The 15971-nt window shown below is 42.8% G+C and overlaps 1 protein-coding gene across 1 annotated transcript in view; it reads right to left on the reverse strand.

The window, feature by feature from the left end:
* Positions 1-13947, reverse strand: part of tsc22d3 (TSC22 domain family, member 3) — a 35805-nt gene extending 21858 nt beyond the window's left edge. Inside the window, exon 1 of the mRNA XM_080035961.1 lies at positions 13246-13947. Within this exon, the coding sequence (XP_079892087.1) occupies positions 13246-13604 (359 nt within the window). The 5' untranslated portion in view covers positions 13605-13947. The remainder of the gene's footprint in view (positions 1-13245) is intronic.
* Positions 13948-15971: the final 2024 nt, after the last annotated feature.

Genomic DNA, 15971 nt, shown 5'->3' on the forward strand with positions numbered 1-15971 from the left:
GCTCCTATACACAAGACGGCCCTCACCACCCACATGTTAACTGCAGACCCTTCATGCACATACATGTGAGATGGCGATGTGGTTTGTGTTATTTTTGGCATTTCATGTCGATCCCAAAAAAAGAATCGGTGGTGGTTATGACATGACTTCTTACTACATAACAACATTTTTAATAAAAATGTTGGCACATACTTTGACAACGATTTATGTATTTGTGTAATGGTAGGAGGAGGAGTAGAAATGTGTTGTTGAAATTGGAAACCAAGCCCTAAATACCATGCCCTAAATGTGCTACCGATTGGCCCCTGACAGATACAATATGCCTTTCTCGTCTTTCTCGCCTGCAGTTCAGCAATTAATTTGGCACAATGGACCTGAAAGCTGTTACATGCTAAACACGCTACAGCCTTTGTATTTGGCTTGGCTCAAGAATCAACACTCACAAGATAAAAAGCAAAGTTTTGTAACTCTGTAGTTTTCCTCTGTATGTGCACCCTCCCACCCTCCCACACACCATGACCTGGTATATGGGCCTAAGGCGAAGCAAGGCTTAAATTATGCAAGACAAGACCAAGGGTCAGTAAAAAAAAAAAAAAAAAAAAAAAAGAAAACATTAGGGTCATGCAGTGTGTTGAACTGACGGGTTCAGATTTGTGTAGGAAAAGGAGACGGGGGGGTGTGTCATGCAGCGTCCATATGATTAACGGTGGAATTCCTCCATAATGTGAGCCAATGCTTTGGCAACGGGGAAAAGGACTGAATCACACAAGATTAAACGGGTAATGACCCTAACGTACAATCCATTTGTTGCTAGCAGAACATTCTTGCTGTTTCCTTTGGAATGCATTTAATCTGCACTGTTAGAATCTCTCTTCTCTTGACTTGTTTGGGTCCATCTTTTGCTGAGCACCAGGCTGTGGCTCTATAGGTGAAGAGGGGGTCAGCTGTCCTGCCCAGCTCGGGAAAAAAAGCAAAAGCAAAAATATAAAAAAAAAATAAATAAGGCCCCTAGTGACGCAAGAAAAGCTTCCTGACCCGAGCTGACTTCCACACCGTCGGCTCACAAGCAGCGAAAGGTCTTGACCTCGGGAGTGACATAAACTGCTCCTTTTTGTTTTAACTCTCAGACCAGCACAGGCTCCACTTCCCCTTATATGACACCTCAGATTCTTGGCTAGTAATAAATGGGCCTTTGTGTGCATTGCAGGGCCTGAAAGACTGTCAGGGACGTGGATGACAGCGTGGATGGAATCTGTGTGGTGCGAGGGTGGTGTCAACGAGTATCTACAAGAGACAGTTTGGTAGGAATAGAAAGGGAGTGAAAGCAAGAGTTTCGGCATTGGTCAACATTCCCCCCAGAGTTCCACACTTTCTTGGCATTGGCCATCTCGTTGCATGGTTCCTCCAAGCCCAGCATCGGCTATTTCTTTGCTCTGACAAAAAATATACACATTTTCAGAGGCCCGTTGATGTTTAGCCTCATTCCGGACGGTGTAAACACAACACCGCATGCAAACGTAATGATGATTTGTGTGTGAGTCATTCCTCCCCATGATGCCATACTGGAAGGAATGCAGACAGAAAGAGGTTGTTTAATGTCACTTGGTGCTAATTGCTGGTCATGATGGCACAGTGAGATAGCGAGGCATAATGCCCCATCAGATAGGACCAGTGGCCTCGGGTGGCTCCATGGTACGACTGCCTCTCTTAAACCCACTGACACAAAGACAGAAGTTAAGGTCTTGGACAGGATGCATCTTGTTATTTTTTCCCCCGTTTGCCTCAGCCAGCACTTCACTCGCTCTCTCTCTCTCTTTTTCCATCACTCTCTCTCTATCCATCTCTCTCTATATATCTCCCTCTCTCTCCAGGGGGACCAGCCAGCAAAAAAAACAGACTCCTTGAAACTTGGAACTTGGAACATACTGTACGTTCAATTTTCTCCATTCTCTCTGGCAGGCTCTTGCAAAGAAAGGCAACCGAAAAAAAGAAAAGAAAAAGGTTGGCTGAACAGGTCCACCTTTTCATTCAGTCTCAGACTCCATGTCTGCCGTGAACAGGACCAAACTGGTCTAAGTCCGGCAAGCCTCACCTTTCTTTTGTTAAGCTGTATGATTTTAAGGATCCGCATTTTTTTGTCATGGTCCGTGACTCACTTTGCAAAACTGCATTGTCATCATTATCTAGCGGTATGCTTGGATTTCTTTTCCGCCCATTTTTTTCGGTTGTTGTTTTGGATCTTTCAGTTTAACTTTCTTTTTCTTCAGTTTCTGTCTCTCTTTCTTTCTCCCCCCCCCCCCCCCTCCCCTGTCTTTCTCTCAGAGCCCGTCTCCAGGCAGAAGAAACACTTGAAGCCAAAGGAGAGTTTAGGAAAATTTGGACTCTACCAGTAACAAACAGGAAACCATATTCATTACGCTGAAGTCAGAGTTTGACTATGGTTGGTGGGGGATTTTGCCAGTCATTTGGCCTTTCTCGGAGCATGCATACTGTAAACTCTAACTCGGAGTGACAGTAACATTGCATTCATTCTCCGCCAAGCTCTGCTCCTGCCTTCACAAATGAACAAACAAAATGTTTTGTTCTTGATGAAGCAAAGATGTTCCTTTGCATACATGGATACATGTGATGAAACAAACTCATTGCACTCAAAGGGCGTGAGCAGGTTGCTCAACATTTTCTCAACTCAGTTTCCTAGCTTGCATATATTTTTTTTTATTTGCTTATCATCTCAATGTTGTGCAAAGGCCCCAATGAAGCAATTATGGTTAACAGTAGAATTCAGGAGACACGGGGAGGGCCTTGTTAAGGTGATATGTCTTTCTAAATGAGGTTAACACATCAGAAAGCTCTAATTGAACTGAATGTTAAAATGCCATGACGGTACCGCGGATGGGATCAAGGGTATGATTGTGTGATGGGGGAAGCAGGTGTTGATGAGACCCCAGTATAAATCCCATTACATGTTTAGCTTTTTAAACACCCACGTTGCATAATTATTTAATGGACCACAACAGCGTGGCGGTGCTTAACCCAGTGTCGACATATTCTCCCTGAATGTTCCTTTATGCTTCTCTCGATACCAAACTCATTACCAGTTTGGCCAAATTTGCATGACGCAAGGAGTCATGTTTTGGTTCTCCAATTAGACACCCACCCCTAAAAGACGTCCAACTTGTTTACCCGGAAGAATACAGAAAGTACATAGTCAGGAATGAACAACGCAGTGTGTTGCCAAAACTGCAGATGTCCAGTAACTTCAAAAATAGAACATTTGATCGGTCCTGGTGCTGTAACCTTTCCTGTAAACATGGCGTCATGACCCGCACAAGTTCGAGAAGTAATTGTTTTCTTTTTTAGTTTTCTTCCTTTCCCAGAGACTCAAGGAGTTCTTCTCAGTAGTGGGCTGTGGCAGCGTTGCTTAAGTATTTCTAATACTCACTCCATGCCCTGCAGCGGAAAAGGCATTGTAAGACTATTCTTGTAAGTGTAATAGTTTTTGTGGCTGTGGACGTGTATGTATGTTTGTTTGTGTGTGTGTGTGTGTGTGCTCATAGACTTTTGATAAGGCTGTGCACATTTGCATATGCTTTGAGCTGACAAAAGGTGAGATCTGTTGTGCATCTTAATTTCACAGCATTTTAGTCCCCTTTTCTTCTCTTCCCTGTGCATGTGTATCTCTATTTGTGTGTGTGTGTGTGTGTGTGTGTGTGTGTGTGTGTGTGTGTGTGTGTGTGTGTGTGTGTGTGTGTGTGTGTGTGTGTGCGTGTGTGCGTGCGTGGCTGTGTGCGTGTGTGCGCATCTGTGTATGTGTCTGTCTGTGTGTGTGTGCGTGTGTGCGTGCGTGGCTGTGTGCGTGTGTGCGCATCTGTGTGTGTGTCTGTCTGTGTGTGTGTGTGTGTGTGTGTGTGTGTGTGTGTGTGTGTGTGTCTCTGTCTCTGTCTCTGTCTCTGTCTCTGTCTGTGTTTGTTCACCCAGGGTACCTAATGTCCCCAACCTGCATGTGAATAGCGCCCAGGGAGAAATAGATAGGCTAATGATAGGACTGGTTCAGGACCACTCCACAAAAGCCCTGTCTGGTTGCATTGTGTAGCAGACTATTGTGAATAAGAAAAATAAGAAAATAAATATGACTCAGTGTGGGAGTACCACACTGGGGATAGATCCCTACCTTTTGAGGGAAGCTGCCAAATAAGGAAAGATTGTATCAGAATTTCCCCAAAAAGTTTTTAACAGTAACCTTTCCACTTTGGATAACTTTTTAAAAAATATATGGAAAAAAAAGTCTCTCCCTAATATACACATCCAGGTGGCTGAATTACTTCTTTCCCCATGGATCTGGAAAAAGACACAGTGAGCTCATGAAAAAAACAAAACATTTCTTTCCACTCCTACTGGATCTACTGTTGCCAAACTCTAACTTGGCCCCTTTATAGTATAGCAGAGTGGGTTACCACATTCTCACATCTCATGCAGAGTTGAAAAGAGCTAGAGTGGGTATCCCATCCTAATGAAAATAGCACCGAATTAACAGTTTACTGCCCTCCGAGCATTCATTTGTAGCGCTCAGCCTGGGTGGTATAGTATGCAAGTCTAATAACTCCCTTTCATTTCACCTTCCCTGCATCTACACCAGGCTACGAGAGACAGAAAAACAAATACATTATGTTGCCTGACTGTGTTGTGCAGCAAGTTGTCGTGCAATCTGTTGCCTGATATAAAAGAGCCAATCACACTGACCTTTAATGTCAAGCATTTTGCAAGCTGTATTAGTGTTGAATGCCTATTTAAAGAGTGCAATTAGAAGATATTGACTTTCTGTGATGCATTACTCACTCTCAAGTACAGGGCTTTGCGTGTGGGAGTGTTGACAGTGCTGCCTTATTATCTAAATAGGCGCCATAGTCGTGTTCCAAACAGATAAGCCTGGTCACTCCAACCCACCCTTCCCTCAGAATATTATATAAGTGCCAGGCTTGTGCCAGCTAGAATGACTGAGATGTTGGAGATGGAGAAAGCGAGAAGGAATGAAGGAGTAACGAAAAACACGTTTTGGGAGTGAGGGAAAAGATGTTGCAAATAAAAAGAGGGAGGGACAAAGAGTTGCAGAAATATGAAGCATGAAAGGAGAAGGGAGGTTAATGGATGGGTGGTTCTGCTTCCCTCTTTGGAAGTATTTGTGGAATCACTTATTTTTTTTAAGAATGTCTCCGCCTTTCCATTGTTCCGAAATATTGCCCAATTTGCATTCATCAAAGTCGTCGAACAGGTGTTTTCACTCAGCTGTGCTGTGGTAGGGTGCTATTTATTTATTTGGTCATTTTTTTATATATTTATTTCTCTAAGTTTTTTTAGAATTCTTCACCATTGTTTTAAGTCAATTTAACGTTGCACGGACGAGTTCCATTAGCTTCGCTACAACATTTTTTCCACAGAAAAGAAAATATTATTCTTGACAAATTGTGCTACATCAACACAACACAAAAGACCCAATAATTCCCCACACGCATGTTGCAATCTTTATGATTTACAACAAGTAAGTCAACAGTTAGGAAGGGGGTAAATCCCTTCTCAAAGACATTTCTAGCAAACTCTGATGTTGAGGATTGGAATCATATGGTAAACCTCATGTGATACTTATAGATTTTAAGTCCACCTCTGGTACATAATGCATTCCACTCTGCCACTAAGGACAAAAGAGCTTAGCTGGATTCTTCTGTGGCCTAATGCTGTGGGTCACCTTTCTGTACCATATACAGTACTGTAAGTGCATTAATATTTGTGTGTGTGTGTGTGCGTGTTCGTGTGCACGTGCACATGCATGTGTGCGCACGTGTGTTTGTGTGTGTGTGTGTGTGTGTGTGTGTGTGTGTGTGTGTGTGTGTGTTAGCAAGGATTGTGTCTCTTGCTTTCGAGACACAGAGATGAATCACTCATGCCTGGCCCTTGCAGCTGTCATTGAAGTGTATAGGATTGGTTCATTTAAAGATTATAGGGCTTATTTATAAGAAAAGGGTGTCTGCTCTCAAGTTCAACATGGAGTCTTTCTGACCAACCCTTAGAGAATAAGACTGGCTTTATGCCTTATTATCTAATAATTCCCATGATGAAACCAAAACCAACATTACCTTAATCCATCTTTCAATGCATTCAGACTTCTCCACCCTGTCTGTGCTGGTGGCCTGATGCTCATTTGTTCGTACTGGAGAACAAAAATGTTTGTATGTAGTATGTAATGAAGAAACATGTTGTGTAGTTTTTGGACAACAACGGAGCCTTATTGCACGGCAGATGAGCCATATCAGGCTTAAGTGAAAAAAGGCGATACTTGTAAGTAGGATTTGGTCATTAATAGTGTTTGTAATACAAATATTGAGTATCTCCAGACAGTTTTAAGCAATGCTGTAAAACGTTTGCGGCTCACACAGACAGTAAAGCACAGAAAGAGATACTGAAGTGGCAATCTGATGAGCATGTTGTGTTTATCGTGTCACTAAAGGGCACCAGAACATGGAACCGCGGTAAAGGAGAAGGGCAGTGTGCAGTAGGGTTGCATCAAACTGTGGTACAGGGTGTTTCTGTGGATGTCTGAGTTGACACACGCAGATCTCAGTCCGCTGAAGTTGGTGGCGCGTGTTTGGGAGATAAATGCGTGGAACCACTAACCACTTGATGAACTCTTTATAGACAACAGTCAGTATGTTTGTCCGGTCTGTCCTAGTCCAGTAGAATGGAAAGTACTAGCATATACAAAAACGGAGATGTATACATACAAACACACACACACATCCAAACGCACAAAAACCATTCATCAGTGGTTCCAGACATCATCTGGCACGACACCAAGGGGCCAGCCTATTTACACAGTCCACAACACAACAAGGCACACACTCAAGAGGTCCATTAAAAAGCCATTATTGTACATCCCTCTATAAATTGCTCCCTCTGAGATAAAAAAAAAAAATCTAGCACGGGGCAGATGTGTGGTGTAAACACAGCAAATATATCACAAAATGTGCTTGAAAAATCCAGTAGTTTAGAATACTGTGCATCCTCCTTCTTAACACCACAGTATTTGCTGTTGAGGAAACTCATAAAAACAAAACCCGTAAAACAAACACTTTTCAAGGCTTTTTTAACTTTCTCCCGCCAGTAAAGAATGACTTCTCAGCTGTCGGCATGATAGCGGGGTAGTCAACAGCATGCTATTTTTAGCAGGTCGTGTCTATGTTTTGTCTTTTGAGGCCAACCGCCTCCTGTCTGGCTATTTGTCTACCTCTGACTCTTTCTCAAGCTATCTCTCTCTCTTTCTCTCTCTCTCTATCTCTCTCTCAACCTGACATGCTTAGACCTTGCATTTGTAGCCTTTGTTTGTCAGGGATTGGCCTTAAGGCTTTGCCTGGCCATGAATCAGTTCTTCCGAGGCAACATCCTTCCCCTGGCCTTCTCTTCCGCTAATCCCCTGTTCTTTTGTTTACATCCGTCTGCCCCCTGCCACCTGCAACCCATGAAGTTATGTAACTCCCTCTCTGAACTGTTGTTTTTCCTATAAACAGGAGATGCCACATGATTTTGTTGCCCAAATAAAAAAAAACTGGACAATGAAAATGGGACACAGGGTTATGTTCCAGCAAGGATGTGTTTGACATGTGTAAGCCTGTTATGTGCAGCGAAAACCGGGAGCTACAACAGCAATGAGAAGCTTGAGACTCAGCACATTTAGCCTCCCTCATGATTCAGTGTGTGTGTGTGTGTGTGTGTGTGTGTGTGTGTGTGTGTGTGTGTGTGTGTGTGTGTGTGTGTGTGTGTGTGTGTGTGTGTGTGTGTGTGTGTGTGTGTGTGTGTGTGTGTGTGTGTGTGTGTGTGTGTGTGTGTGTGTGTATACTAGGACTCAGGATTACAGTACACACTCCCGGGAATTGCCTTGTAGCAGAGGAAGGGATGTGAATTTAGAATTCTGAAAACTGGGGCATCAGTCAGGTTCACCCTGATTCCTACACCTGTTTCAGCTTACATACAAGTGTGCCCTGTATGCTTTGGAGATGTTTTTGTTTCATTATGGAGCATTTATCTGGGAGCTGGGTCCAATTTGACCTTCTCCAATACCTATTTACACTCCTGATTTGTGATCTACAAAGGATACTGCAACAAGCCTGAATACACTGGGAGGAAAGTAAGCACCTAATTTATTAAATTTTTTGAAGTTTAACATTTGTTTCAGCACTTTAGTTGATCCTCTCTCCCTACTAAACAGTGTTTAAACCCTTGTTTAAGAATGATAGTAAAGCATAAAGCCTGTCAAGCATTTCTACACAACCACAACATCAATACACAGAGATGAAAGAGGTTGCCCTACTGTGTGGATTTTCCAAATGTGTGTATCACTTTTGTAGCAAGGCGCCTATTCAAATGATATGCCATCAAAGACTGGGCAGGCAGAAGTGCCCTGTGTTCAGCTCTACTTTGACTGATAGGAGATAACTTTAGCATGAACACGTCACTCTATGGTACTATCCAAGATAAAGAATGTATGGTCTCCTTATGTTGTTGATCCACTGGCTGGTACTTTACAACTAAAATATCAAACTGGCTTACTACACTACTGTGCACACTGGGGAAACCCTTTCCTGTGATATACAAGATTCCCCATTAGTTTCACAGAACCTACAGTTTGCGTAATGGGTATTTTTAAGATAAAATCAAATATATGGCTTATGGCATTTTCCAAGACATCCACATCAGACCACTAAATATAAATGTCTTGGACTTTTAGTAGCAACACCATTTTGTGGGTGTTTTATTTTGCTCACAGAGTGGAGCTCTGAAGCGCAGCGGGATCCTGTCTCCACTCCACCCTTGGAGGGCTAGGCTATGTTCAGCAGTCAACTGGATTTAAGCCTCAGGCCAGTTATCAACTCAGGCCCAAGTGAGGGAAGTTGAATGAGGTCAACTGTAGATTGTCGGGGCAACAAGGTGTTAGAAGGATAAATATGTTGTGTCAAAGCAAAAAAACAAAGCTATAGTCAGAAGTTATTCTCTAGCTCTTCTGTCAGAATCCTTTTGCTGACATCTTTTTGCAATCGATCAAACAAAACTCGAGCTGGGATCCTCTAGGCGGACGAGACATTTTTGTCTGACAAAACAATCCATCTTACCCAACCACGATGGAAACATTCTTTCTCCTTTTCAGTCAACAGACCTGAACCAAGGAATGGAAGCTATTTCATTCTTAACACATCGGACAATATCTCACTCCACACTTTTACCAAAAAACACTTTTAACTGGTTTGAAAGCATTCTCTCTTTTGTATCTATGGAAATAAACGTCTACACCTTTCCATCACTTAAAACAACAATTTAGTCTCCTTCAAAGATCTAATAGATTGTTATCTTGTCATCAAACCTCTTGTGGAGCTCTGTAGGCTGAAGGGTGCACAGTCCCCAACCGCTACTACAGAGAAAAACTATTTTATGATGGTCTTGGAAACTTTGCGAACACCTTTGAAACATCTCTTTTGCTACCGTTACATTATGTTCCCTTTGTAATTTGGCCTTACAGTGCTGACAGACTGGTCCTAGACCTGCAGTCCTGTTATAGACGCTTGTGTCATCGCTGGCTGCACTTCACCCCTCTTCACCCTGGCGTGCCATGCTGTTTAGTGGCTGCTAAGTACTGACTGACTGACGGCCTGTGATGAAGGTGTGCAAGAGAGCCTCTGCAGCCAACTGTAGCTATCTAAGCCTGAAAGTAAATCAACACATTTCCTCGAAGTTTTTATCGCATGGGGAAATCACATATCCTTCCACCTCCCCCTAAGGCTTCTACCTTCTCCGCCAAACAAGACTTATGACTTTGGACTACTCCTATCAGCACATTCTCTCCTTTTTGACCCTTGGATCATTTGCCTAACAAGTCTACTGGCCTGCACTGCCACACTGCCTCACACTGATATTCCAACAACAAGTCTAACAGATGTCCTGGCGTGCTTCCTCTCGGAGCTGTGCCCTAATATTTTATTCTGTTAACGAGTGGCAAATGAGAGTGATGGGCACTCTGTGGATTGACCACCCAGGGTGAGGTCAAAGTCTTAAGACCTCAGCCAGGCTTTCATCAGAAGCCTGGGCTGGGCCGCCCTCCCGAAGCGAGCATTTGAAATATGGTTAGACTTGTAGCGCAAGCCTCAGCCCAGCGAGTCAGCTTAGACTGCGAGTACATGTGTGGAATGAATGAGTGCGTTTGTGTTTCTGCATGAACAAGAAGAAAAAAATAAACACAGCTGGGTGCGTATTTTGAAATCAATGTTTTAATCCTGCTAGAGAAAAGCCATGCTAAGAAAATCACATGATCCGTGTCTGTGATTGCCTCTCGAAGGAGGGAAGGTATGGAACAAAGTGTTCTGGCTAGAGCCTCTGTTTGTCAGGCAAACAGTTGAGCTGGCACACACACCGATGCAGGGCCACACCGGGTCAATGGCATGGGTGAACACACTGCCTTTTGAGCCAGTAACTTTTTCTCTCTTTCTGGGATACGCCCTATAGGTGTTTTTCAATCATTTGTGCTAGATACACCTTTCAGATAAATGGATAAGCAATTCAAATGATCAACTGTAAAATATTTTTTAACACAATTGTAAAGTATAACTATTTGGTTGGTAAAGAGATGCATGACATTGAAAAAGTACAGCTGTGGCATTATGACTAAGCTTGAATAGCAGAGGAAAAAAAATCTTATGTAACTCCTTCGACAAAGCCCTAGCAGGTGTTATTTCGTGTTTGCTCTGCCATACTGTATGGTAGAGCAAACACTGAGTGCAAAGAACATTAACTCACCTGAGCATATCCAAGTGTAACTTCAAGTCTACGGACATGTTGAAGTAATGTCACTTTTTTAATAGAGCTCTGGTTTGTTCACTGATTTTGTTAGCCCTCTTTTGCCAATAAGGGAGTAGTGGCTGGAGCCATCACTCCAAAGTTTCTTCACCCCTTGTTCTTCATCATACAGTATCATTAACACACTCTCTCTAGTATAAACAAATCAAGAACAGACTGTTCCACCATTGCAGCTCCACAGCAATAACATAGTGCTGAAAAGGTTTCAAAATGAATAAGCATTTAAAACAGGTAGCTAACAGATCGAAAACTGAGAGTTTGGCACCGATGAGTGTTTTCGGCCAAAAGCTACAGTTTTTGGCAGATTTTTTGAAGCCATTTTTGGCTTTAAAGTCTAATCATCGCTGCCATCAGCTCCATCAGTTACAGTGCACAGTGAATGGCTTTTCTTCCATTGTTCTGTCTGTACTCATGCAGTTTCAATAAGGTGATGACGACAGTCTTTAATAGCAGTAGCATGTAGCAAAGCTAAGACAGGTTAAAGTGTAACCTATGCCATGGCTTCTCATGATAAATAAATCTGATAAAAAGCTTCTTTGCCATGACAATATTACAGATAACAGCTGCAAATAACTACATCGATGATAAGTAAAGTACGCTGCCATGTCTTTTTCCAGGAAATCAGTGCAATTTCAGATATTTTATCTTACTGAATTGAGAAAATGGGTGAGACGAGCTGTATAAAGTCACACATTCCAGAAGGTTACTTTGTATTTTTAGCGCTTCAGGTTGTGTATTCAATGTTTGGTTAGAACCCACAAAGACCAAAGAATTAGTCTGTTGATTTATTTCATAATGCCAATAATTGAATAATGATAAAAAAATGTTTTTATATATATTTAAACAAAGCATCATCAAGAGCCAATAGGGTATAAAGGGTCAGTATGTAGGTTTTAATGTGCAGGTATACTTCAAGAACAAATACTTTAGACAAGTGCTGGTAACAGTGATGGTAAAGGACAATTCTGATATTATCGAGATACCTTTCGCACACCACCATAACTAAGAAATATAACTTGTTAACCTTGTTTTCAGTTCAATGTTATCATATAGCATACCTACTATTTCTGACATATATGTCACCACTCTTAATCTCTGCTTCACTGGCATAAATGGCGTCATCTTGAGAGTATCTGACATTCAAAGATGGCCTTTACGATGTTAAAGGTTTACGGAAAGTTGTGTTTACTGCTTTTCTCCCTCCATACATTTACACATTTTACTGCTCAGATAACCAGACGGAACATACAGTATGTTATTGTTACAGCGCTGTTAAGTAACTGCTGGCTTCGGGTTTAGGAGTTCAGCAACGGTATAAAAACTGTAGACAACTGAAATGATGCTAAGTGTTCATTTTGACACTGAAGTCATATGACGTCAGCCACCGCCAAAAGAACTATGCAACAATAGCAACTTTGTGGATGTTCTCTTCCTCACCAACAGTTGAAGTGTGCTGCTATCAAACACTGTTTTATAAACACTCATTCCTCCACATTAACAGAGAAGTTGTCAGGCACGTTTTAATTGACCTCGCAAGCAGTAAAAGATGCTTTTAATTAAATCAATATGACAACAAGCTGTTGTTGTATAGAAAAACCTTGTGTTTATCTTTTTAGGTTTAGGTTTTGTTTATATGCGTTCGTTCACTGGCTTTTTTGTGCTTGTTATTTTGAAGTAAAGCTCTCTCTGGTATGCTGAATCTAGGAGCGACATTTCAAACCTTAGATGTGTTGTGTCTGTTGTCTAACCGTATCAAATACGCCTCATGACAGTCGAGGAGGGAGTAGATGTTAAATTGACACTGTGAAGCTGCATGAACAGTAGGGACGTCTGTGGATGTTGTAAATCCATATTCCAATTACTTTACATGTGAAGTTATAACCCAAAGAAAGGCAGTGACTAAGACGCCCAAATTACACCTGAAAGCTGAAGTGAGTAGTAATGACATCAAGTTAAGAAACTCATTTCCTCAACACCATCCAAATAAATCCCCTTGTTCAAGCCTATATTTAATCCACTGACCGTAGACACTTGTGTCAGCCTTTTTTTGTTTGTTAGGAAGAAGTGCTGATCCAAAACAAAAACCTGATTAGTGCACACTAGCCATCTGGTTCATTTACACCTTATGTGATTCTTAAGCAGCACTTTCATATTCTGATTTGATACACCCAAATGCAGTGAAGTGAAAAGGTGGACTTTGTACCCAGTGCCCCTATACTATACGAGATCGGTAAACAGTAACTTTCGCTTCACGTTCAGATTTCACAATGAAAGACCCCCTTTACAACAGTCCTTATCACTTAACACACACACACACACACACACACACACATCACAACAACAAGACATACATACTTGTGAAAGTAGAGCAAGATGGACAACATGGTCTGGTCAATGTTGCTGTTGCAGATGCCCTCGTTGAGCAGGAAACAGGGGTCCCTCACCACAGACTCCATGGAGTCCTGCCTCATCATGTTGCTGAGCTTGTCGGTGTTGAGGTTCTCGTGGTACCTCAACTGGTTTCGTAGCTGGCGGAAGTGTGTGACGCTGGGGCTGGTGGGGCTCTCTGGTACCGGACCCCCCCCTGCTGCTGTGGGCCTGCCCTTGGTTGGGCTGCTGCCGCTGGACATGGAGTAATCGAAGCCATTGGCCAGGTCCAGGCAGCAACTGCAGCAATCCAGGCCGATGGGCGATAGGCAGTCATCGTCTGACATCTTTCTTTTCACGGACAGGTGTGGAGACGAAGGTGCTTTCCCGGCTGTTGACTGGTGCAGGTGCAGCGATGACAAGAGACTGAGAGGTGTGTGTGTGGATGACTAGGTAGAAAAAGACAAAAACAGGGTGTGTTGCCTTCAAAGAGAGACAGCCAGACAGGCAGTTATATTGTCTTGTCCGGTGGCCAGCAGCAAAAGGGCTAAATGGCAGGTTGAGTTCCTTCCCTGAGCAAAAGTGCAGTCACGCTGGGCCACTCTGCACCGCTTTCTATATCCCTGAGTTTCTCCCTCCCCGTGGCTCTGCTGCGTTTAGCCTTTTGTTCGGGGCCGCCGGCTTCTGCTGCTGCTGCAATGTGTTGCTACTGTGGCAGGAGAGAGAGAGAGAGAGAGAGAGAGAGAGAGAGAGAGAGAGAGAGAGAGAGAGAGAGAGAGAGAGAGAGAGAGAGAGAGAGAGAGAGTGAACGCCCCCCCCCCACACACACACACACACACACACACATGCACAGTCACTCACTCAGATTCAGCAGGAGTTCGCTTGACGGCAAAACCCAGAAGCTGCTCTCGCTGCTTATCACTTTTTTTTTCTTTTTTTCGTGTGTCTGTGTGTGTGTCTAGAGAGACAGTGGGAGGTGCAACGAAAAAAAGGGAGGAAGAAAGGGAGACGGAGAGGGTGTTACACAAACAGGGCCCTCCTCTTTTCGGTCTGAGCAATAGCCATGCACACAGTGAGTGGAAAGGAAATAGATGGAGAGGGAGGAGAGCTTCAGAGAATGCTTGAAACATGTGCAGTAGTTCTTCTGCCCCAGCTCCACCCTGCAATGCTGCTGACAGAAAGGCAAAGGTGTGGCCAAGCCAGGGAGGCTACAGGGAACACACACACAGAAGCGATAACGTGTCCGTCTCGCTCATTTGTGAAAAGTATTTGACCCGCTTTCCTAATCGAAGGAAACTTGGCTTTATTGAGCTTGTATGCTTTTTATCCGTTTTGGCTGCCTATTTCATTTGTTTTTATATGTATTCAATTGAAGCACAGGGATTTTCATTGTGCAAATACATGTGGTTTAAAAGTTATTTGCTTATAAGAATGGACCGGGAAAAAGAGTTGCAGTGAAATGTAATAAAGCTATAGTGTGTAACTTTTTCATGTAACTGAATGTCGGTTACATTCAAGCCATTCCCAAATGAGTTGACACAAAGTTGACTTACTAGCCTACCAGCTCCACAAAACTCTCTCTGTATTTCTCAGTATGGCAGTGTTTACAAACTGGTGTCGCCCCCCCAACACTGGCGCAGGAGCTCAAGAAGCGCCCAAGAAATGTTTCAGTTGTTGATTCTACTGCTAAGAAAAACCTGGACGTCCAACAGAAGAAATACAATCCACGATCATGTAGATGCGCAATCAGTGTTGTTGTAATTACTCAGAATTACTCATAGGGGCGACAGAATTTACGCACTACAGATTTAAGGATTTCCTAACTCAACTTTTCGTCTTCATTGGTTTGCACTGCCACCTTAAAAGCAAGAAGGCTGTGGGTTTTAATCCAGCAACCAGCAGGTGGCTTTCTGTGTATTGGGGGCATGCTCTCACATGTCTGCTTTAGTTTCCTTTGGCTGCTTTGGTTTGTTATGAACTTAATATTGTAAGAGATTATTTGAATGCAAATGGGTGTAGGCTATGTGTTAAACCTGTGTGGGACTGGTGATCTTCCCCGGGTGTATCCAGCGCCATCCCAATGTGAGATAGGATAAGATCCAGCCACCTGCAACACTGGATAGGTAAGTTAGTCAATAGCAGGGAAACAACTGCACATCATGTTGTTTAGGATGGGTGGTAGGATGGCCTACAGTAACCCTGAGGTTGCTGGTTCAATCCCCGGCACAGAACAGGAGGGTGTTACTTGTTATACAAGTGGGGGCTGGTATTACATCAAAGTTGCCCACCATCTCTACCATTGTGTTCTTGAGCAAGGCTCTTATCCCTAAAACTGCTCTAGGGGCGCTGTACTTTAGCTGACCCTGCACTCTGACCCTCTGTGTGTGGTAACTTGAGAGGGGATATGCGAAAAGACGAATTTCAATGTGTAAATTTACTAATAAAGATAACTTTACTTAACTTAAGTTTTTTTTTTGCAATACTTTTGTGTGTGTTTTTTTATTTAAGTAAAATTAATATCGTAATACATATCATGTCATATAAAATGTACACTGGTGTCATTTTTGTCATTTTGTGCAAAATCGTGTGCATGTGTGAGCGAGGGTGAGATAGAGTGTGCTCTCAACTTGCATAGTAAACATCAACATTATCTTATCAGGCCCTCCCCTGTGTTTGTTGACCATTTTGTCAATTCCCCTATCTGTTCACAAACA

Source organism: Ammodytes marinus, assembly GCF_949987685.1.
Source record: "Ammodytes marinus genome assembly, chromosome: 10".
NCBI classification, from domain to species: domain Eukaryota; kingdom Metazoa; phylum Chordata; class Actinopteri; order Uranoscopiformes; family Ammodytidae; genus Ammodytes; species Ammodytes marinus.